Below are 23,598 nucleotides of genomic sequence, written 5' to 3'. Positions count from 1 at the left end.
AAGTCATAATAATATTACTATAACAATAAAGAAAAAAAAACGATTGAATATCTTATATTTATTAATAATTCTCAATTTAGTTGAACAAACAAATAAAAGGAAATGAGATACAATTTGATAAAGAGGAATAAAAAATGAAAATGTCAAGAAGAGACAACATTGCTCCCAAACAATGACTTTAAAGGTCTGATTGCGAAAAACAGGACAAACAACAGGTTACAATTGTAAATCCAAGTTATGAAGACTCAATCTTCCATAATAGTCATTTCTCCATAATGCAGTGAACTTTTTCAATATCTCGCGCGAGAAAGATTGCGTAAAAAATCATAGACTTAAAATTGTATTGACGAATTTGGAGAAGTTTCGATGTCACATTTGTGATGAGAAGAATAGGTGATCCATGAAGAAGGATGTAATTGGAATGAAGAAGAATAAGTTGTTTTGCTCATCGTTCACAGTCACAGATTGAGTCATCTGTGAAGTCATTCATTCATATTTTTTCAAAGAAAAAAATAAGAAACTAAATGATAGGAAGGAATAACAACTACGATTTTTAAGAAAGATGAAGATATGAGGAAAAAACTGCTCCACCTCGTACAAAATGTTTAATAAACTGCTTCACATTCAATTTAAAATTGGTAACTACTTTTTAAAAAATGATAAAATATTAGTTCTAAAAAAAGGTTTTTAATTAATTATAAAAATAATTAATTATTTATTAAATACTTAAAAAATATGAAATGATTGAAATGTTAAAAAATAAAACAATAAAATAAATATTAATATAAGGATAAAATTGATAAATAATTCCTATATATATAAGTATAGGCAGGAGACAATTCAATCCATTTTAATTATTCTTCATTTTTTATCCAAAATTTTAAAACATTGTTTTAAGAAAAATGAAAATAAAAAAAATAGAAGTAAATATTATCCCACCCCTTAAATTTTAATATAAAATCCAAATATGTTAATAAAGAATTAAAAGGAAGTACCTGCTGACATAATTTTGTACTTTGTTCAATGCAAGGAACGAGCTAGGCCATAATTTTTCATTAATTGTAAATATTGCTTTCTCTCTATTTTTATTTTTGAACTTATTTTTAAAAAATGGTGTTTGCTTCTCATTTGGATCCCGATATATTAACACTCTTTGCACCTAACACACTTTTGACGCTGCATAAGTGGCACGGCGTTGCATAGGCGTGGCATCGAGGGGTGACATGGCAAAGTGAGTTTGCGTTCGATGACGTGGCAAGTGTTTTTAGGGGAGTGCTTTACAGCGGTTGGTAGTGATAACCGTCGTAGCATTTTTGAACTTGTTTGTGATGCGCATACACCGGGTGGTTGTGAAAACTGCTGTAACATTTCAAATTTAGGTAAAATTAATTGTCGCTGCCTTCTCTCTTTTTCGAGTGCAGTGCTTGAGGTTGAGTTGTTTTCACTTTTTCCGTTTTGTTGGATTTCCTAATGGGTTGTGGGTGTGGGGTTCCGATTCCCTTCGTCTTTGTTCTGACAGTGATTTCGTTTGGGGTTTGTTCTGTTTGCTCACTCTGTAATACATTTCAAATTTAGGTCAAATTAAGCGTCGCTGCCATCTCTCTTTTTCAGGTGCAGTGCTTGAGGTTGAGTTGTTTTCAGTTTATCCGTTTTGTTGGATTTTCGACTGGGTTGTGGGTGTGGGGTTCTGATTCCCTTCGTCTTTGTTCCGACAGTGATTTCGTTTGGGGTTTGTTCTGTTTGCTCCCTCTGTAATACGTTTCAAATTTAGGTCAAATTAAGTGCCGCTGCCTTCTCTCTTTTTCGGGTGCAGTGCTGGAGGTTGAGTTGTTTTCAGTTTATCCGTTTTGTTGGATTTCTGATTGGGTTGTGGGTTTTTACTTCCGTTTCCCTTCGTCTTTGTTCTGACAGTGATTTCGTTTGGGGTTTGTTCTGTTTGCTCCTTCTGTAATACGTTTCAAATTTAGGTCAAATTAAGTGTCGCTGCCTTCTCTCTTTTTCGGGTGCAGTGCTTGAGGTTGAGTTATTTTCAGTTTATCCGTTTTGTTGGATTTCTGATTGGGTTGTGGGTGTTTACTTTCGTTTCCCTTCGTCTTTGTTCTGACATTGACCTCGTTTTGGGGTTTGTTGCGTTTGTTGGTGTTCGTGTTCGTATTGTCTTGGTGAGTATGTGTTCTTTCCTTTGTTGTGATGTGTTTTGGTTCGTTCATTTGGAGTTTTTGTGGTTCACCATTTGTTCTGTTTGCTCATTTTTTGTGTTGTCCATGTTAGGTTTCTTTTTGAAGGAAAAGAAATGGCAGACAAGTATGGTGTGAACGAAGTTAATGTATGTTTATCTTACAAGGTATATATTGTTTCTTGTTCTTTTGTAAAGCAAGTAATCAGTTTATTGTTTACAATTGCACATTAGGGTGAGACACAGGGTATGTATAGAACATATCATTCAGATTAATGGTATGTTATCTTCTTCCCAAAGTAAGAGGATTGAAAGTACACCGTTTAAATGGTTGCTCTGATTGGAACAACCATTAAATATTTCAAGTACTATTTTGAAGGAGTTGGTTAGGAGGTGGTCTGCTGAGGACCAATGTTTTAGGATAAGGCAACATCTTGTGCCATTTAGTACTTTTGATGTCTGTATTAGTTCGGGATTAGGAATTAGTGGTATAAAAGTTGAATTACAAGATGATGAAGGGGCCTTGTTAAAATATTATTTGGTTCTGAGGACATTACAATTGTTGGTATTGTGAGGAAGTTGAATGATAGTAAAAAAAAAAAAAGAAAAAGATGTTGATGTATTTGTAAATTGTATATATTGCTTGGGTTTGCTATTTTATATTTTCCTCGAACATCTAGGTCTTTTTGTAGTTTTCCGTTTACTTTGTTAGATAAGTTAGATTCTTTGAGTATGTACAACTGGGGTGAAGTCGTCCACAGGTTACTTGTTATCAGTCTAGCGCGTGCTTCTGAAACTTTGAACAAGCAAAAAAATTCAGCCAGAGTATACCTAGCTGGATGTGTTGTTGTGCTGTAGGTTAGTTGAAGTGGTTTATCCATATTTTCATTGTGGAAGTGAAGGAGAAATCTTGTATTGTTGAAATTGAAAATAATTTAAAAAAAAAACTTTTCTCATTGTAACAGTTGTGGACAGTTCAACATGTGGGTGTTGGTGATGGGAGTCCAACATGTTCTTTTCAATGTGTTCTTGCCTGACCATGTGTAAATGACCGATCAAGCAAAATACATGTTGCATTTGCTTCGAATAAGGTATTTTGAACTTTTTTATGAACTAAATGGTTATTCTTATTTCCTCATTTTGAAGGTGTGGTTTTCACTTTTGTAAATCAGTTTATTGGAAAAAAAATTTAGATTATATGGGATTGGGGTCTATCAGAGGAAGAAGAGGTGTTGGACGTAGTGGTTGAAGCACGAAATTTTGGTCGAGAGTCATCACCAAAATTGTTTGAAAATGAAGAATCCTCCTTCACTTGCATTGATTTGGACAGGATTTTGTGTGAACTACGAAAGTTCCAACAAAAGTGCAAAGAAAAGGCTAAGGAAAATGACAATCGCATTACCGCCATTGAAGACAAAATAAGACTTCTACAAGATCAAGTTTTTAAGGGCGACGATAATGTGGAGTCATCATCATACAAGACACCAACTCCAAGAAATACCGGTAAGACCCATCATGGTGTTGATTGTCAACTTATTTACCAGACTTTGACCTGTGGTTTTGATGGAGACAATAATAGGTTTGTGAATATTAAAGTGTGAAGTTTTAGGGTTCTGTAGTAAAATCATGGTATGTTATATAATGTTTTTTTTGTGTGTGTAGAGTTGTCGTAGAGGTGAATAAGCAGATCTTGACACAAGCTGACATCCATTCCCTTAGGCCTAGAGGGAAAGTCGACAACATGGTAAAATTTATTGTAAACATTTCTCATATAAAGTTTGATATAAAATTAACCGATGATTATTGCTTGTAGGTTATGTTGTTTGCATGTAGTACAATGATGTATGATGAAACAAAAAAAAGTGGAAGTGGCAAGGTCAAACGCTTTTTATTTAGTCCTTTTTTGCAGTATGTGTAATATATTTGTTCTTTCATTCATAGATTTATAGTGTTTTTGTAATTTTGTCATTCCATTTCATTACAGAGTACTATTATTGAAGAAATGAAGAACCCAAAATCGAAATTGTGGGTTTGGGTTGCAAAGGATTACAAAGTTTATTTCCAGAATGGCATCTTTGAATTCCAACATATATCACATACTGAATTTGTGACTGCCAGATTCCAACATATACATAAAAATTAGATGATTACGTACTTTATAAACATGGATGGTGACCATTGTTTTGCTGAAACGTAGGTCTTTGTACCATTTGTGCATGATGACCACTGGTGGTGTTATGTGGTTAAGTGTGACAGTAAGGAGTTCTTTGTATTGGATTCCCTTGGGCACAATGATCGGTCACGCAAACGTATTAATAAAGCTATGGAATGTATGTTGCTAAGTAAACGTGTATTGTTCGTGAAATGTAAAATATTAATTCATTTTTGTTGTATGCTTTTTTTGTGTTTTTGAAATTGATTGTATTTGGCCAGGCACAAAGACTTCAACATATGTTTAGTATCATTGGAATGGATGTTCCTCCCAACATTATTGAACCAAAGGTTCCATTACAACCAAATAAGTGAGTAGTTATCCATTTTGTAGTACGATGTAATTAAGGGTACATACGTTTATGTTGAACTGATTGTTGTCGTTGTGGTTGACATTTTTCAGTTATGATTGTGGGCTCATGGTCCTTAAATATATGAATTTATGGGATGAAGTCCAGAAGTTTGACAACAACAATATGCCATAAGATACTTCAGGTGATTTTACTTTCATTAGATTTATATATGTTTTTGTTTGTCTTTTAAGGCACAAGTGTATATATTAATTTGAGATGTTGGCTGCTCAGGTTGAAATTCAAAGTTTGCGGCAGAAGTTGGTTTGCAAATGGGTGCTTCACGAAGACAATATCCATCGTCAACAATTGCTGTCAAATATAGAGTTGAAGGGTTGAAAAAAGTGACACACTACAATGTTTGATTATTAGGATAGGATATAGAGTTCAAGTTGTCATTGAAATTTGTAACTTGTAATAAGTAAATGTTTTTGTACATGGGTTTGCATTTTATTCAGAGAACTATACATATGTAAAACTTACAATGAGTATTTCATGTTATATATGTATAACTTTAATTATTGATTTTGAAATATCATTTGTGATTTCATGTTTCATTACTTTGCCTATAAATAAGACAGAAGTAGGTGAAAACGAAATAACTTACAAATATGTAATGAATATTTGAATGACAAGAGTGTGTGAAGGGCAATGTTGAGTGTCCGGAGTGTGAGGGTGCCATTTCTGTGCTGGGGGGGTGGTGAGGAAGTCATTCGTGGATGATTGGATGCAGGTGGTACTGTTAAGGGTTCATGCCAAGCAAGGCAACACAGCTAAGTTACACACACAGGGGTAACCACTTTTTCCCTAACACTAATTGTGGACGAAAGAGGGGGTTGGGCAAGTCCTTGATTGGTCTCAGGGTGTGTGAAGGGCAATGTTGAGTGTCCGGGGTGTGAGGGTGCCATTTCTGTGCTAGGGGGTGGTGAGGAAGTCATTTGTGGATGATTGGATGCAGGTGGTACAGTCAAGGGTTCATGCCAGGCAAGACAACACAGGTAACCAGTTACACACACAAGGGTAACCACTTTTTTCCTTGAGACTAATTGTAGACGAAAGTGGGGGTTGGGCAAGTCCTTGGTTGGTCCAAGGATGTGTGAAGGGCAATGTTGAGTGTCCAGGATGTGAGGGTGCCATTTCTGTGCTGGGGGGTGCAGTAGTCATTCGAGAATGATTGGATGCTAGTGGTACTGTCAAGGGTTCATGCCCGGCAAGGCAACACGGGTAACTAGTTACATACACAAGGGTAACCACTTTTTTCCCTGAGAATAATTGTGGATGAAAGTGGGGGTTGGGAAAGTCCTTGGTTGGTCCAAGGGTGTGTGAAAGGGAATGTTGAGTGGTCGGGGTGTGTGGGTGCCATTTCTGTGCTGGAAGGGTGGTAAGGAAGTCAATTGTGGATGATTGGATACATGTGGTAATGTCAAGGGTTCATGCCAGAAAAGGCAACACAGGTAACCAGTTACACACACAGGGGTAACCCGTTTTTTTCATGAAACTAATTGTGGACGAAAGTGGGGGTTGGGCAAGGTCCAAGGATGTGTGAAGGGCAATGTTGAGTGTTCGGGGTGTGAGGGTGCCATTTCTGTGCTGGGGTGGTGAGGAAGTCATTCGTGGATGATTGGATGCAGGTGGTACTGTCAAAGGTGCATGTTAGGCAAGGCAACACAGGTAACCAATTACACATACAAGGGTAACCAGTTTTTTCCCTGAATCTAATTGTGGACGAAAGTGGGGTTTGGGCAAGTCCTTCATTGGTCCAAGGGTGTGTGATGGGCAATGTTGAGTGTCCGGGGTGTGAGGGTGCCATTTCTGTGTTGGGAGGGTGGTGAGGAAGTCATTTGTGGATGATTGGATGTAGGTGGTCCTGTCAATGGTTCATGTTAGGCAAGGCAATACAGATAACCAGTTACACACACGCGGGTAACCACTTTTTTCTTGAGACTAATTGTGGACGAAAGTGGGAGTTGGGCAAGTCCTTGGTGGGTCGAAAGTGGTGTGAAAGGCAATGTTGAGTGTCCGGGGTGTGGGGATGCCATTTCTGTGCTGGGAGGGTGTTGAGAAAGTCATTTGTGGTTGATTGGATGCAGGTGGTTCTGTGAAGGGTTCTTGTCAGGCAAGGCAACACAGGTAACCAGTTACACACACAGGGGTAACCACTTTTTTCCCTAAGACTAGTTGTGATCGAAAGTGGGGGTTGGGCAAGTCCTTGGTTTTTCCAAGGGTGTGTCAAGGGCAATGTTGAGTGTCCGGGGTGTGAGGGTGCCATTTCTGTGCTGGGGGGTGGTGAGGAATTCATTCGTGGATTATTGGATGAAGGTGGTACTGTGAAGTGTTTATGCCAGGCAAGGCAACACAAGTAACCAGTTCACACACATGAGTAACCGTTTTTTTCCCTGAGACTAATTGTGGACGAAAGTGGGGGTTGGGCAAGTCTTTGGTTGTTCCAATGGTGTGTGAAGGGCAATGTTGAGTGTCCGGGGTGCGAGGGTGCCATTTCTGTGGTGGGAGGGTATTGAGGAAGTCATTCGTGGTTAATTGGAGTTGGTAGTACTGTGAAGGGTTCATGCCATCCAAGGCAACAGGTAACCAGTTACACACACAAGGGTAACAATTTTTTCCCTAAGACTAGTTGTGGACGAAAGTGGGGGTTGGGCAAGTCCGTAGTTGGTCCAAGGGTGTGTGAAGGGCAATGTTGAGTGTTCGGGGTGTGAGGGTGCCATTTCTGTGTTGGGAGGGTGTTGAGGAAGTCATTCGTGGTTTATTGGATGCATGTGGTATTGTGAAGGGTTGATGTCAGGCAAGGTAACACAGGTAACTAGTTCCACACACAAGGGAAACAATTTTTTCCTTGAGACTATTTGTGGACGAAAGTGGGGGTTGGGCAAGTCCTTAGTTGGTCCAAGGGTGTGTGAAGGCCATTGTTGAGTGTCCGGGGTGTGAGGGTGCCATTTGTGTGTTAGGGGGGGTGGTGAGGAAGTCATAAGTGGATGATTGGATGCAGGTGGTACTGTCAAGGGTTCATGCCAGGCAAGGCAACACAGGTAACCAGTTACACACAGAAGAGTAACCACTTTTTTTCCCTGAGACTAATTGTGAACAAATGTGGGGGTTGGGCAAGTCGTTGGTTGGTCCGAGGGTGTGTGAAAAGCAATGTTGACGGGGTGAGAGGCTGCCATTTCTGTGTTGGGAGGGTGGTGAGGAAGTCATTACTAGATGATTGGATGCAGGTGGTACTGTCATAGGTTCATGCCAGGCAAGGCAACACAGATAACCAGTTACAGACATCGACGTAGCCATTTTTTTCCCTGAGACTGGTAGTGGACGAAAGTGGGGGTTGGGAAGTCCTTGGTTGGTCCAAGGGTGTGTGAATGGCAATGTGGAGTGTCTGGTGTGTGAATGTGCCATTTCTGTGGTAGGGGGTGGTGAGGAAGTCATTCGTGTATGATTGGATGCAGGTGGTACTGTGAAGGGTTCATGCCAGCCAAGGCAACACAGGTTACCAGTTACACACACAGGGGTGACCACTTTTTTTCCCTGAGACTAATTGTGGACGAAAGTGGGGGTCGGACAAGTCCTTGGTTAGTCCAAGGGTGTGTGAAGGGCAATGTTGAGTGTCTGGGGTGTGAGGGTGCCATTTTTGTGCTAGGAGGGTGGTGAGGAAGTCATTCGTGGATGATTGGATGCAGGTGGTACTGTCAAGGGTTCATGCCAGGCAAGGCAACACAGGTAACCAGTTACACACACAGGGGTAACCACTTTTTTCCCTAACACTAATTGTGGACGAAAGTGGGGGTTGGGCAAGTCCTTGGTTCGTCCAAGGGTGTGTGAATGGCAATGTTGAGTATCCGGGTGTGAGGGTGCCATTTCTGTGTTGGGGGGTGGTGAGGAAGTCATTCGTGGATGATTGGATGCAGGTGGTACTGTGAAGGGTTAATGCCAGGCATGGCAACACATGTAACCAGTTACACACACGGGGGTAACCACTCTTTTACCTGAGAATAATTGTGGACAAAAGTGTGGGTTGGGCAAGTCCTTGGTTGGTCCAAGAGTGTGTGAAGAGAAATGTTGAGTGTTCGAGGTTTGAGGGTGCCATTTTTGTGATGGGGGGATGGTGATGAAGTTATTCGTGGATGATTTGATGAAGGTGGTACTGTCAAGGGTTCATGCTAGGCAAGGCAACACAGGTAACCAGTTACAGACACAGGGGTAACCACTTTTTTCTCTGAGACTAATTGTGGACGAAAGTGGGGGTTGAGCAAGTCCTTGGTTGGTCCAAGGGTGTGTGAAGGGCAATGTTGAGTGTTCGGGGTGTGAGGGTGCCATTTATGTGCTGGGGGGTGGTGAGTAAGTCATTCATGGATAATTGGATGCAGGTGGTACTGTCAAGGGTTCATGCCAGCCAAGGCAACACAGGTAACTAGTTACACACACTGGGGTAACCACTTTTTTAGGGTGAGTGTGGTGTTCTTAACAAATTAATAGACACTGAATGGCAAGCAATAAGTAAATGAAGTCTATTAATATTGTGAATTACTACATGCGATATTAACCTAACATAATACTAAATTATTCAAAATATTAAAAAATTCAAGACATATTAGTCACAAAGCATAACTCTGATGCGTTCATTTGGGACATCTATTTGGAACTCAAAGATAATGTGGTCCCCTTCTTGAATTTTGTTTAACGTACAAAACTCATTCCATAGAGGTCCAAGGTAGAAAGTGTTGGATGAGGTTGGTGATGCCTCGACTACAAATATTTCATCAGTTAGTGGTCCACATACGATGTAGTGTCTGAAATCTGAATCCCGGATATAATTTCCAAGACCTTCTCCAGACACAATCTGCCCACACATACAAACAATTTGCAATCATAAACTTGTGGGATAAAAGTTGTATATTTTTAAGTAAATTGAAAAAGTATAACATATATTACCATATAATCGTCGTTATAAACTTATGCATTCAGGGTAAGCATGTAATGAGCAAACTGACCCTGGAACATAGCTTCTGTTGATGCAATGTCACACAAAAATCGTTCATAGCAACTTCCCCATCGTTTGGCACTAACATATCCAATTAATATGTGGTGGTGACCAAGCAACCTATAGAAGTTCCTTATTTCCATCCACCCGTTAGTCAACCTTGGATCCAATAAGTCTTCATTATATTCAAGATGATGAATGATTCCTGCCGCATCCGCTAGCACCCAATGCCTTTCGAGGTTGGCTTGATTGTTTATGGCAAACAAACGATCTACATGGCCATATTCCTTCAATAATTCCTCATGAAAGCACATTAGATAGACTTCATAATTATGTTTACATTGGCAATTGGGAAATGAATACAACATCAGCACTTAATTAACGTACCTCATTTGGGAAACTCATGGTGGTGAAAACGGCTATGGGGTCTCTGTTCCAAATTATTCGTGACAGCTCCGGATTGGAATGCGACATTTTTGCAGATAATGGAAAGAGGTATGTTGGACAGAGGCAAATTGAAACTGTGAGAGACAACGTATGTGTGAATTGAGGACGTTGAAGTACGTTTTAAATAGATCAAAGGGGTTGGTCTTGGTGTTGCTCTCAGTCAATGAATTGCATGGTCTCCCACACCGTTCAACAGGAACAATTCTCAAAAGAATCCAACAATCTTCACGAAGTGATGCATGCATGGGGTTTGTTCAGTTTAGTACGATTTCGATAGGAAAATCATTTATTAAATGAAACGTGTGAATTGTGTCCGTTTCACTTCTTCATGGGACTTAATGTCATAGGAGAAATTAACACACAAGTAGGTGAACAACAAACAACGGCAAACACAATGTCACTTTCGTGCTTCACTGCTTGAACGAAGTGCTTCACTCGTTCAACGAAGTTAATGTGATTGGCGAAACTATAGTCAAACTGTATTGGGTTATATTATACATACGTTACCCTCAAATAATTTACATCGGGTAACTGTCGTAACCGATGTGATGTTAAAGTTTTTAGTTAACAAACAATATATGACATTGGTTAATAATAAGAATCGCTGTAATGTACTATTTTAAAGCCCACTTAAAATCCTGTTTCGAACTTGTCATGTCATTCGCGCTATTACTTGTGTTTCATCGTTGTCCTTCGTTTTGCAGCGGTTGTGCTCCAGACGTTGTGATTAATCTTCTTTTCTATTTCATTCTCCTGCCTTCATTCCGGCACCGTTGGTTCGTACTTCATTCGCCTGCACTCTGTTCACATTGTCATTCTTCAGCGATCACAAGTCTGCGCTTGATGTTCCAAGGTGCCATTTTTATTATTAAATTTTCGAACTTTCTATTTGAAATATACTGTACTGTAATGAAGGTCTTCGTATTGGGTTCGGGGGTGATCGACCTAGGCATTTTGTATTTTGTATACAGGAAATGAATCTCAGTTCATACTCCTAAACCACTTTTTTGTATTTTGGTAACTTTTGATATTATGTAGTAGTACTCAGTCATCAGACTTTGATAGGTGACCGTTGTATTAATAATTTTAAATATGTTTTTATTCTTTGTAGGTGCGTGACATGGCTGAGGGTGAGTCAAGAAGGAATAATAGGGGTCTTACAGGATTAGAAGATGTTGTGCTTAGGCCTGATAATGATAAGGTTCTAGTTCAGATTGACCCAAAAACAGCAGGCCAAAAGACCCTAATAAGGCTAGATTTGTAACCTTTTTAGGATCCTTAGCTCGAAAGGAGGTCTCCATATTGACCCCCAGCTGGAAAGAGGTATCACAAGTACAGAGGAATCTGATATGGGAAAAGATTTGTGTAAGTAATTTATTTTAATGTTAGTCAATAATGTGTATTGAATTTGACGTGAATAAGGTGGAGTGAATTTAATGTGAATGATTTTGTTAACATAATTTGTAGTCAAAATATGCATTTGAGACTTCCCATGATATTCAGAAGAAGATAATGTGTTCAGTCAGTACGAAATGGAGGCAATTTAAAACGTATCTCACATCCCATTACGTCTTTGGTCGTTACAAGGACAAGTTTCCTTGTGTGGGTTATCCAATAGATCAAGAGACCTGGTCTGAATTTGTTAAGACTTGAACCGATCCACAATGGCAAGTTGGTCAATATTTTATTACATGTGTTATTTTATCTAATCATGGAATTGATCAGTTATATGTGCCTGATCTTATTGCAGAAAATCAGGAACAAAGCCAAAATGATTGCGCAGGGAGAAATGCTACCCCACACCGCCTTTCTCGAGGAGGTTATGACTTGCTTGAGAGAAGAATAGTAGAGGAAAAGATGAAGAGAAGACAGGCTGAATCACATTCCGCTGACGATGTGTCTTCTCCATCCCCTCCTAATCGATGTGACCTATGGGAGTTGGCGAGAACTACACCCACGGGTAACATGACATCTGAGCGTACATTACAAGTTTTTGAGCGAATTGTAAGTTCATAATTACATCTGAATTTTTCAGTCGTTTAAACTTATCATTACATAGTATTGTATTAACAAATTCTATGAATTTTGACAGGCTGAGCTAAAGTACCAAAGAGACTAGGGAAATTTTAATCCCACGGGTCGAGAAGACATTTTGACCTTGGCTCTTGAAACCATAGAACACCCGGGGCGTGTTAGGACAACTGGTTTTGTTGTTGGTCTAAGAGAATATTTTGGATCAGTATCTCAACGTAGGTCTTCTGCAAATGTGAGTCAGGAAATGATGGATGAATTGGGTAACACCATAAAACAACAAATGACTGAAGAAATGAGGAAGACCATACAAGAACAACTGATTGAACAACTGAGGAACACCATTAAAGAACAAGTTTGTGAAGAAGCCAGAGCTGAATTCCAGGAACGATGTAATGTACCTCAACTAGTTGAACATGATGACACTGATGCAACTCCTTTAAGCCCTGAAGTCCAACCAGAAGTTCAAAAATCATTAAGCCCAATCCAAGACTTAATCAAAGTTTGTAGTGAAATCTTTGACAATCCTTGTCCGATTCCCTGGGATGCCGAATTATTTGGTGTTAACAATGGTGGACTTCCATTATGCGTAAGCATGCAAGATCTGCTTGAAATCATCCAGGGTAATCAATACCTGAACATCTCAATTATTCAAGTATGGATCATGTAAATACCTTTAATCAGTACATGCTATTTATTGAAATGATGTTTGATGAATGGTGTGAATGAATGATATTTATATTAACAATGTGGGTATATAAATGAAATCAGTAACAATGGTGAAAATGATGGTACTTATGGCTTCCTGAACCCACAATCAATACAGCTGTCTGGAAATGGAGACCAACAGTGTCTAAAATACGTTCGAATTTGGCTTGTGGAAATAAAAAGAAGGATTTATTTCGTTCCTTTCATAAATGGGTAAGTGAAAGATTTTTACACAGGTACTAACTTAATTAAAAGAAACACTAATGAACTATTTTATACCAGATCTCACTGGCAATTACTGCTTCTTTGCCTTATGGATAAAACTGTTGTGTGGTTTTGTTCATTGCACAGGTCGTCCAATGCACATGCCAACAACATTGCGAGGTACAATAATGTAAATTATTATACAATGTGTTATGAATTAATAATCACTCTTGTTTCTGTTTTTAGGCAAATGAATAGACGAGGAAAGGTTCGTTGGATTGTTCTCAAGGTTAGTCAATTATTGATTACGCTTATTAAGTTTAACATTTGTCGAATGAGACTAAAATAATTATCACTCTTTTTCATAATAGTCTAATAAGCAAGAAGGGAATTTCGAATGTGGTTACTATATCATGCATTGGATGTGGACGATAGCGCGGGGGACACTTATAGAGTACTGGGATCAGGTATTATGTCATAAGGGTATATGGTCTATCTTTTTTTATTCATTAACACTAACATGTATTGTTCCATTTGACAGTTTTTTCAGAGTCAAGAGGCACTGACAACTAAAGATCTCAAAGAACTCTGTGAGAAATGGGCAAAGTACTTTATGCAAATTAGGAACAAAATGATCGAATAGTTTCGTAGTGGGTAACCCATGAACATTTCTATTATATGTAGATCTTAGAATTTTGAATATATGAAGATTTTGATTATGTGTAAATGGTACAACTTTTAATATAAATCTTCATAATTGTCTATATATCAATTTTGGCGCCTGATGTGGTTAACTGTTTTGTTGTCAGGTTTATAAATTTGGGTTAAAAAATTTATTGTTGAAATGTAAGTATATAACCGCGGTTAAGTGACTAAATTGCTGCAATGAAGCAGTGTATGACTTATTTTATGTCTTCTCATGCAGCGGTTAGATGAACAAGCCGTTGCAAAACAGGAATGAATCATCTCTTCATTGTTTATATCTTCTAATACTTTTGTGTTATATATTTTAATTTTGAGTTCGTAAAAATATGACATTACAACGTATTTTATTGTTAAGCGATGTCATATGTTTTTTTTAACCAATAAGCATGCACATGACATTAGTTAAGACATTTATCTTCACATACTACAGGTGGAGACTTGGACGCAAACGGATAACCACTTTTACTTTTGACCCTTGTTTTTCGATCCATGAACAACGTATTTCTTTGACCATGAACTCATGCATAAGTATATTTTACGAACTTCCACATGCTTTATCCTTTTAACACGGCGTCAGCATAAACATAACACGAGTACATGAAAAAACATGGAACGTCAAACACAGTCATAACACATGCAACTTCAGCAATATGACAAAACCTTTTACACATTGTATCATACCTCTCAATATGCGCCTCCTCTTTTCCTGCGGTATAGGATGCTTTAATGTATGTGTGTCTTCTTCTCAGATTTTTGGACCACCTCATGAAAACATATTTCGACAGGACCTTCTCAAGTCTTTCTTGGGCTACGACAACCAAACAATGTTTGCATAAAATTCCCCTTAACTCAAACAACATGCAGTTGCACTGAACATCATGGTTTTCACGATGAAAAAATACAATGAAAATTTGATCTTCAGTACGTTCATTCTGCATGCACTCCTCAAGAACCGGGTACTTACATCTGTATCCATCAACACTAACATCTTGTATGAGACAATTCATCTTGGCCTTGAATACATTTTGCAATTCAACAAACTTGCGATGTGTGTATTCTGCCTGGAATTGTTCTCAATGGATGAATTAGACCCACAAGGAATAACATTGTTTAAGGAGGAAAAATCAGCCTCATACTCATTTTCAGCTTTTTGCTGTAAAGCATTGTCATAGTGATGGACAAACTGTTGGAGGGTTCTGCTGGGGTTAATATATCCATCAAAGAAAGCATTCATGCCTTCACTTCACTGAGTTGTGGACATTCCAGCCCAAAATTGTCCCTTCAAATAACAGGGGACCCATCTTTGACGTTCCTCATAAAGTGTCGCCAACCATTCGTTAATCCAAATGATGTTATAAATTTTTCCCAATTACATTCAAATTCAACCACAGTCATGGATTCATAGACAACAACCTTCATTTGATGATTGATATTCTTGTAATCCTGATATGCTGCCAACTTCTCTGCTATTTTTTTCATGATGTCCCACAAACACCATCTATGACGTGTTTGAGGGAAGACAACAACAACAACAACGTTTTTCATGGCCCTGCATTGGTCAGTAACAATGCCAATTGGGGCCTTGTAGAATATACAATTTAACCAACACTTAAATAGCCATATAAATGTCTCAGTGTCCTCAGAGGACAAAAGTCCACAACCTAATAGGATTGACTGACCGTGGTGATTAATACAGTGAACGACATGTCATATTTATTGGTAAGGTACGTTGTATCAAATAATACGACGTCTCCAAAATGCTCATATGCAGCCCGACTTCTAGCATCTGCCCAGAAGACATTTCTTATATGATTTTCATCATCGATGTCAATTTCAAAGAAGAAATCCCTATTCAATTCTCGCATGCATGAAAAGTGGGCCAATAATGTCCGACCATCACCATCCTTCCCCAAGGCACGTCTATGCTGACTTACATAGTTTCGGACATCACGCTAAAAAAATGACATGTTCTCGTAACCTCCAACAACACTTACTAGAGATCGAAAACTCTTATTGACTTGTACTCCTGCATCATCGTTCAGGTCAAGGGTTCTTTTCGGACTAAGACTAATTTTCCTATTCCCACGGAATAACCTTGACTTTGTTGGACTTAGGTCATGGGAATGTTCGTAAATGAAAAACATGATATTGTTAGAATGTATGGCTTTAAACTAGAGGGGGTGAATGGTTTAAAGAGGGTTTTCGAAAACTTTTATGCTTAGAATGAAATTACCTCGAGAATAACTTGATTAAGAAATTAGTTTGTCAAAACACAAAGCAAAAAGCACAACACCAGAAAAACAATCGGTTGTTTCGTAGAAACAATCGATTGTTTATACCAGTTCACAAATATCACAACTGAAATTAAAGAGTTAAAGGATAGAGAAAATGCACACAGAGGTTTATACTAGTTCACTCTAAACCCAGAGCTACATCCAGTCTTCCTAGAAACCACTGGGGAATCCACTAAGCAATCAACCCTAGATTACTTACAACACAACCAAAGAAGTGACTTTGATCCCCTCAAGACACACACTCCCTTTGGTCTAACACAACTACACTAAGAATGCTGATCTTGATCCCCTCAAGAACACACAACACTTCTCAGCAAACACACAAAGTTTCTTTCAATGGATACAAAGGATTACACTTGTTACAGAACAAATCTAAAATCAATACAATACAAGATGAAAATCCTATCTCACTCTTTGATCAAAAGCAATCTCTAAGCAATCCTCAACTTTTCAAAATCTCAATCTCTTGAAAAACTCAAATCTGTTTTTTGTATATAATCAAAGTTGTTGTTTGTTATCAAATCTTAACAAACTATTAATTGCATTTAAAGATTGGTCAACACATTAAAAAATGGAGCGTAAATAATTAGAAAATCATTTAATGCTTAGTCAAAGCACAAAACAGTTTTCTATTATGGTCCCAAAACAAACAATCGGTTGTTTCCACAATTCAATCGGTTGTTTTGGTTTGACAACAAGTCAACCATTGAGAACAGTTTTCAACCTTTCTAAAAACACCTAAGTATAAAACAATTGGTTGTTTTTCACTTAGTTTGAAAAACCCTTTTCTTTTAAAAGGATTGAGAATGCTTATGCTTTGGATTCAATCAAGAGTGGACTATACATAAAATCTACCTCAGACCCTATCTAAAAGACAGCTCAGCAACAACAAGCACAACTAGCCTTTCATCATCCTTCAAAGGGTTTGGATTCTTCAAAGCTTGAACACACTTGGCTCAACAATCTCCCCCTATTTGATGAAGACAAATCCCTGGTGCTTGTGTTTGATCTGATTGAATCTGAAGCAGTACCTGCAAAAGTAGCATATATACAATCCAATGCTTCTTACAACAACAGGTTAGATTTTCACACATTGAAAGCATATTTCCAGATAAACAATCGATTGTTTACACGAAACAATCGGTTGTTTCTATCAGCAGCAGCAAAAACAGTTTTAATAACAGAGATTTAAACAGATTTAAACAATTTCAGAGAAAGATACACAAGAACCAATCAATTCTCCCCCTATTTGTCTTCACAAATAGACTTTAACATATAACAAAATAGATTTAGGAGAGATTATTAAGATCAAGGATACCTAAGTCATTTCTTAGAAAGAAGAACCTCTCTTTTGGTAATGGCTTAGTGAAGATATCAACCAATTGCAGCTTTGTCTCTACAAACTTCACTTCACAATCCCCATTACTTACATGATCTCTGATGAAATGATGACGTATCTCAATATGTTTGGTCCTTGAATGCTGAATCTGATTTTTGGTAAGATTGATGGCACTTGTGTTATCACACATCAAAGGAACTTTGCTGATTTGTAATCCAAAGTGTGCAAGTTGTTGTTTGAGCCACAAAATCTGTGCACAACAGCTTCCAACAGCTATATACTCAGTCTCAGCAGTAGAGAGAGCAACACATGTTTGCTTCTTGCTATGCCATCAGATAAGGCTTGAACCAAGAAGGTGGCAAGTGCCACTTGTGCTCTTCCTATCTAGCTTGCATCCTGCAAAGTCAGAATTTGAATAACCAATTAAATGAATAGGAGAGTGAGAAGGATACCATAACCCAACAGTTGATGTTCCTTTGAGATATTTCAGAATTCTTTTTGCAGCTTTGAAGTGTGACTCTTTAGGATTTGCTTGATATCTTGCACAAAGACACACCACAAACATAATGTCCGGCCTACTTGCTGTTAGATATAACAAAGAGCCAATCAATCCTCTGTATTTGGTTTGATCTACTCCCTTTCCAGCAGCATCTGCATCCATGTAGCAGCTTGATGGAGTGTTTGATTCTTTGCAGCTCTCCATTTCAAATTTCTTGAGAATCTCCTTGCAATACTTTGATTGGCATAGAAAGATCCCATCACTTGTTTGCTTAACCTGCAATCCAAGAAAGAAAGACAATTCTCCCATCATAGGCATTTCAAACTCATCTTTCATGGCAGCCACAAACTCTTCACATAAACTATCTTGTGTAGCACCAAAGATGATGTCATCAACATAAATTTGCACAAGAATTATTTCTAAATTTGACTTTTTGATGAAAAGAGTCTTGTCTATCATTCCCCTTTCATAGCCATGTGACAACAAAAAGTTGTTAAGTCTCTCATACCACTGCCTTGGAGCTTGCTTCAGTCCATACAAAACCTTCTTCAACTTGAAGACATGGTTGGGATGTTGGTGATCTTCAAAGCCTGGTGGTTGATCTACATACACTTCCTCATTGATGTAGCCATTCAAGAAGGCATTCTTGACATCCATTTGGAAGAGTTTAAAACCACTCATACATGCAAAAGTCAGCAGAATGTTTGTTGAACCAAGTGGTGTTCAAGCTTTGAAGAATTCAAACCCTTTGAAGAATGTTGAAGGCTTGGTTGTGCTTGCTGTTGCTGAGCTGTCTTAGTTAAAATCTGGGGTAGTTTGAGTTTTGTAATCCACTCTAGATTGAATCCAAAGCATAGGCATTCTCAATCTTTTAAAAGAAAAGTGTTTTTCAAACTAAGTGAAAAACAACCGATTGTTTTGTCGAAACAACCGATTGTTTTATACTTACATGTTTTGAGAAAAGGTTGAAAACTGTTTTTCAAATGGTTGAGCTGTTAAAACCAAAACAACCGATTGATTTGAGGAAACAACCGATTGTTTGTTTTGGTACCATAACAAAAAAACTGTTTTAGCTTTGACTGAGCTTTAAATGCTTTAACTGTTTATGCTCTAGTCTTTAAATGTTTTGACCAATCTTTAAATACAATGAATAAGTTTGTTAAGATTTGATAACAAACAATATCTTTGAATATATTAAAAAAAACAGATTTGAGAAATAAGATTTTGAAACAAGTTTTTGAGTTTTTCAAAGAGCTGAGATTGCTTAGAGATTGTGATTGATCAAAGAGTGTGAGATAGGATTTCTGCTTGTATATTTCAGATTTGCTTATGTAACAAGTGTAATCCTTGTATTATGTTGAACAAGTTTGTTTATTTGTTTGCTGAGAAGTGCTGTGTTCTTGAGGGAATCAAGATCAACATTCTTAGTGTTGGTGTGTTGGCCAAGAGAAGTGTGTGTCTTGAGGGGGTCAAAGTCACTTTCTTGGTTGTGTTGTAAGTAAACTAGGTTTGATTGCTTAGTGGAATTCCTCGATGGTTTCTGAGAAGACTGGATGTAGTTCTGAGTTTAGAGTGAATCAGTATAAACATCTGTGTGCATCCTTAACTATTTAAATTCAGTTTTGATACTTGTTTATTGGTATAAACAACAGATTGTTTCTACGAAACAACCGATTGTTTTCCTAGTGTTGTGCGATTTCTCAATAGGTTTTTACGAAGTAATTTCATTCAAGGCTTAAAAGTTTGCGAAAACCCTATTTAAACAATTTACTCCCCCTCTAGTTTAAAGCCATACATTCTAACCTTCCTAAAAAAGCTTTCCCTACAAAATTTTCTCTCTATTATATCACATTTACAAAACTATCTTTGCCACATTTTAATTTCGACCACATTTACAAAACTATCTTTGCCACATTTTAATTTCGACCACGTGAACAGCATCAAAAGTGTGTAATGTGCATAAGGACTTAATAAAACATTTTCCTTCTCATTTTTTATACAAACATTTGAAACCATAGTAGACCATCTTTCAATTCATTTACATGACTAAATTCTTCAAACATGTCAGATTTTTTTTATTAAAAAACTCCTTTTCACGTAATAATTCGTCAAAACAAGACAAAGATCAAGAGAAAAGAAATCTTAACTTTGAAAAAAAAAGATATTGTTCACAGGAAACATAACACAGCATGACAATAGTAATAAATACTTTCTAAGCTGCAGTATGTGTGCGCCTACAACACTACAACACACGTAAATGACAGCATCAACAACACAGCATTTATCAAATCAGCAATCATACATTGTTGTTCCAAACACATAAACATTAAGTAGCTCATCTTCATACATTAAGCAACTCATATAGTGTGTTGTTTTATTTCAGTCTACATTTATTACCCCAACACTGATCCTGTGCATGTCTGTATACGCTTACTGAAAGCACGCATTAACAAGTTTATGCCAAAGTTATAAAAGGGATTAGCTTCAAATCTGACAAGCATTGCATTGATATTCTCTGACGGGCATCCAAAAACACTATCAAACACCAACCAAATCCCGGAAAAGTTAATTAGCTTTCAGAGCTATAAGACATCTCTCCAGCAGATAAGTCTAGCTGTCGATGTCGCTTCATCTCCTCATAGGCCCATTCTAGTCCTGGACAGTAATGAAGCGGAGGGTTAAATCTGCTATCATTGATATCAGGTGGCAAAAAGGCTCCATTCTCTATCAAGAATTTCACAGTATCCCTCCTCCTTTCTTTGGCTGCAATGTGGAGCGGTGTCCCTGGTTCCAGAGAGAACATACTCATCAATGTAAAAAATTCATATTTTGAATCTGCATAGACATTGTACTATTACAGTAATTTTTACGAACCTATCTTGACTTCCTCTTCTCCGTCAAACAGATTTTAAAAATATAAATAAATAGACTTTCCATTACACACTATCCAGGAAATTTTAACCTAATAGCAAACACCTTAAGCTTAAAAAATTTAAAATTACCAAAAAGCTGTCATAAAATTGGAAAACCTCTTTTTACTTCAAAGTAGTTCTTAGGCAAAAAAACACCAGGCCTCAAGTCTAAACGGCAAGAATAAATCACTTACAGCCACAAGCACCCTTGGTTCTGGCATCAATGTCAGCACCACGCTCAAGTAGTACATCCATCACTCCAATGTGACCACCTTCCGCAGCAAGGTGGAGAGGGGTCACTCCTTTTGATTTAGGGCCCCATGCAGACACATTGACATTCATTCCTTCATCGAGAAGTTTTTTAACCTGTTCAGCAACACCATAAGATGGCCCCGTGTGACTAAATTGACACAATTGACAACCCTTTTGTGACAAATGATAAAAATTTAACTCTTAAAAACAATACATCATGAATAACCCAACAGGTTTGCAAACCATCAACTACATGAGGCAAAGTATTCAAGTACTACAAAGAAAATTCGGTAGCATCATAAGATTTGAAAACACTGAAACTCAGAAAAGAATTCATATAAAGGGTGGACCAGTGAACAAGGTTTTTGGCTCCCAACAATGTGGTGGGTACATTAAGTCAAATGTGTGAATCCATACTCCAAGAGAGAAGAAGCTGTTTAAACCACTAAGAACAGTGTCAACTGGTCACAATTTTTCATCCTCATTACTGACATGGTGTTGTGCGAACACTTATGGTGCTCATCCATAAAAAAACTCTTCACAACATTTAGACAAAATAAATATTAAAAAAAGGTCCATTTGAGATAGATCATGTAGGCTCCTTATTAGTGAAAACCATATTGGTTTCTAGCCAGCCATTATACACATTGAGTGGATTTGTTAGCCACTCAAGAAACACCAGCCCCCACCACTCTCCAAGTGTGAACTCGAAAGGTATGATAAATACCGAGTAACACTTCAAGTCAACAGAATACCCAATCCCATTTACAAATATCACATTAACCAGTAAAATAATCCCATTATTCATCACTGACCGTCATTATTGAGAATGCATTCAGGGATCAGGTAAGTCAGAGCCAGCTTCTACTAAATCTAGAAACAACCACATATTTGCATTAAATTCATCCACATTCCCGAAAAAAAACCCCATTTTTTATGGATTTCACACTAATAAATATTTTTTTACTGCTTGATTATATATAATAAGTTAAGAACCTCGTTATGCATCTCAAATCTCACATTTTTTATGTATTAATCAATGAAATGCTGCACCTATTAGTCTCTGTTCATGCTATTCCATTCCCACCCAAGAAAAAAGGAAGTTAAACTTACTGAAAAATATTCCGCACAGAATATCTTTAAGGAATAAATCACGTATTAAAAGGAAATTGTCATTTCTTGAAGGTTGTATCGGTGTTTTCTATCAAGAATCAAACCTAATTCATTACAAAACAGCAATTAGTTGATAGCACTGTTAAAAATCACAGACAGCCTTGGATGCAATGAGATTAGGGTTTCGTAACCCCACAGGGATAAATTGATTTCAAAATTACCAGATGGTGTAGAATATGAATATACTCCAAAACTAGAGTTAATCGATACCCCTCCACAGTAAATTCAAATAGGAAATCATTCAAATTCCACACAACATTTTTGGCAACTTCGAAATAAAAGCACCCTTCTGTTCAAACAGGTCGTTTGGGTCAAACTAAGATGATGAAGATTGTGCAAGTTCTATAACGGTCATTTTTTCCCTGATTCGGGCATGGACATCAGCCTATAGCAAACACATGACAGGACCCTAACAAGGATAACAAAATTGAAACCTCCAAACAAACTAAAAAACGAAATTGAATAAACCAATAACCCGAGTGCAACCATAACATTTTTCCCATTTCAAAAACCCCAAATAACAATTTCCCTGACAAACAGCACCCTCCCTCCCATTCTAACCACAAAATTCAGCGATAAAACACATAAGGCGGATATGAAAATCACATTACCAATTTGATATCGCCTTTCCTAGCGAAAACATGAAGCGATGTCCAGCCCCTATCATCGGTATCAAACCCAGGTCTCAAGCGCCTCCGGGAAGGGCTCCTCCTGAACAAAACAGGTTGTTCCTCGAGCATATCTTTTCCTTTCTGACCGACCAACCAACCAACCAACAACGCAAAAACGACGACAAAGAAGAAAAAAAACCACGACGCTTAATCAAAGCCCCAAAATCGAGAGAGCTAATCTGGAACAGTGTGCTCAAAATTTACATGTTCAAAGTGAGAAAAAGAGGAAACGAAAGAACGCGCGGGGAAAAGAGGGGAATTGTTTAGCGAGCGCGGAGGGAATGATTGGCAATGCAATAGGGGGCGAAGGGATTCAAACCGGGACCGAAGACGCGAAGGTTATGCGCGGCGAAAATGGAGTTCATGGCAATGATCATAACTGGTTTAGGGTTGGGAGAGGGTGGAGAAGAAGAGTGGGGGAATAGGAATCAAATAAAACCTGGTTTCATTGGAATAATGAAGATAAAGATGAAGATGAATATGCTCTGAAGCTGATGAAGATGGTGAAACCCTAGCAGAAGAAACGCACCGATGAATCAATCTCAATCTCTCGCTAGCGGAATAGGCTAAACGTTTTCTCGTTCGTATTTAAAGATAAGATCGTATATAATTAAAAGACTGAAGCTATTGAAAAAT

The 23,598-nt window shown here is 37.8% G+C and overlaps 2 protein-coding genes across 2 annotated transcripts; both read right to left on the bottom strand.

The window, feature by feature from the left end:
• Positions 1-14,376: 14,376 nt before the first annotated feature.
• LOC137809290 (protein FAR1-RELATED SEQUENCE 2-like) lies at positions 14,377-18,413 on the bottom strand. Its single transcript, XM_068610422.1, has 4 exons — positions 18,012-18,413; positions 15,502-15,774; positions 15,209-15,403; positions 14,377-14,883 (listed from the first exon to the last, which is right to left on the bottom strand). The coding sequence occupies exons 1-4, from the start codon at positions 18,411-18,413 to the stop codon at positions 14,377-14,379; spliced, it is 1,377 nt and encodes a 458-aa protein (XP_068466523.1).
• Positions 18,414-20,212: 1,799 nt separating this feature from the next.
• On the bottom strand, positions 20,213-23,598 carry LOC137811128 (phytochrome-interacting ankyrin-repeat protein 1-like). Its single transcript, XM_068612729.1, has 3 exons — positions 22,903-23,598; positions 21,061-21,232; positions 20,213-20,738 (listed from the first exon to the last, which is right to left on the bottom strand). Exons 1-3 carry the CDS (start codon positions 23,029-23,031, stop codon positions 20,524-20,526), a joined length of 516 nt encoding a protein of 171 aa, XP_068468830.1. The 5' UTR covers positions 23,032-23,598; the 3' UTR covers positions 20,213-20,523.

The sequence above is a fragment of the Phaseolus vulgaris genome, chromosome 2 (genome assembly GCF_000499845.2).
Source record: "Phaseolus vulgaris cultivar G19833 chromosome 2, P. vulgaris v2.0, whole genome shotgun sequence".
Lineage (NCBI taxonomy): Eukaryota > Viridiplantae > Streptophyta > Magnoliopsida > Fabales > Fabaceae > Phaseolus > Phaseolus vulgaris.
Note: the sequence above shows the minus strand (reverse complement) of the source record. Positions and strands in the feature narration are given on the sequence as shown.

What these genes read in the sequence shown, in the direction of transcription:
- LOC137809290 (XM_068610422.1), bottom strand. Translation starts at nt 18,413, where the DNA reads ATGATAGACAAGACTCTTTTCATCAAAAAGTCAAATTTAGAAATAATT. An exon ending in GGCCGGACATTATGTTTGTG is followed by an intron (nt 15,775 to 18,011) that starts GTGTGTCTTTGT and finishes TCATTTTTTTAG; the next exon opens with CGTGATGTCCGAAACTATGT. An exon ending in TCACTGTATTAATCACCACG is followed by an intron (nt 15,404 to 15,501) that starts GTCAGTCAATCC and finishes ATATTCTACAAG; the next exon opens with GCCCCAATTGGCATTGTTAC.
- LOC137811128 (XM_068612729.1), bottom strand. Translation starts at nt 23,031, where the DNA reads ATGCTCGAGGAACAACCTGTTTTGTTCAGGAGGAGCCCTTCCCGGAGG. An exon ending in GGAAAGGCGATATCAAATTG is followed by an intron (nt 21,233 to 22,902) that starts GTAATGTGATTT and finishes GTTGCTGAACAG; the next exon opens with GTTAAAAAACTTCTCGATGA. An exon ending in AACCAAGGGTGCTTGTGGCT is followed by an intron (nt 20,739 to 21,060) that starts GTAAGTGATTTA and finishes CTCTGGAACCAG; the next exon opens with GGACACCGCTCCACATTGCA.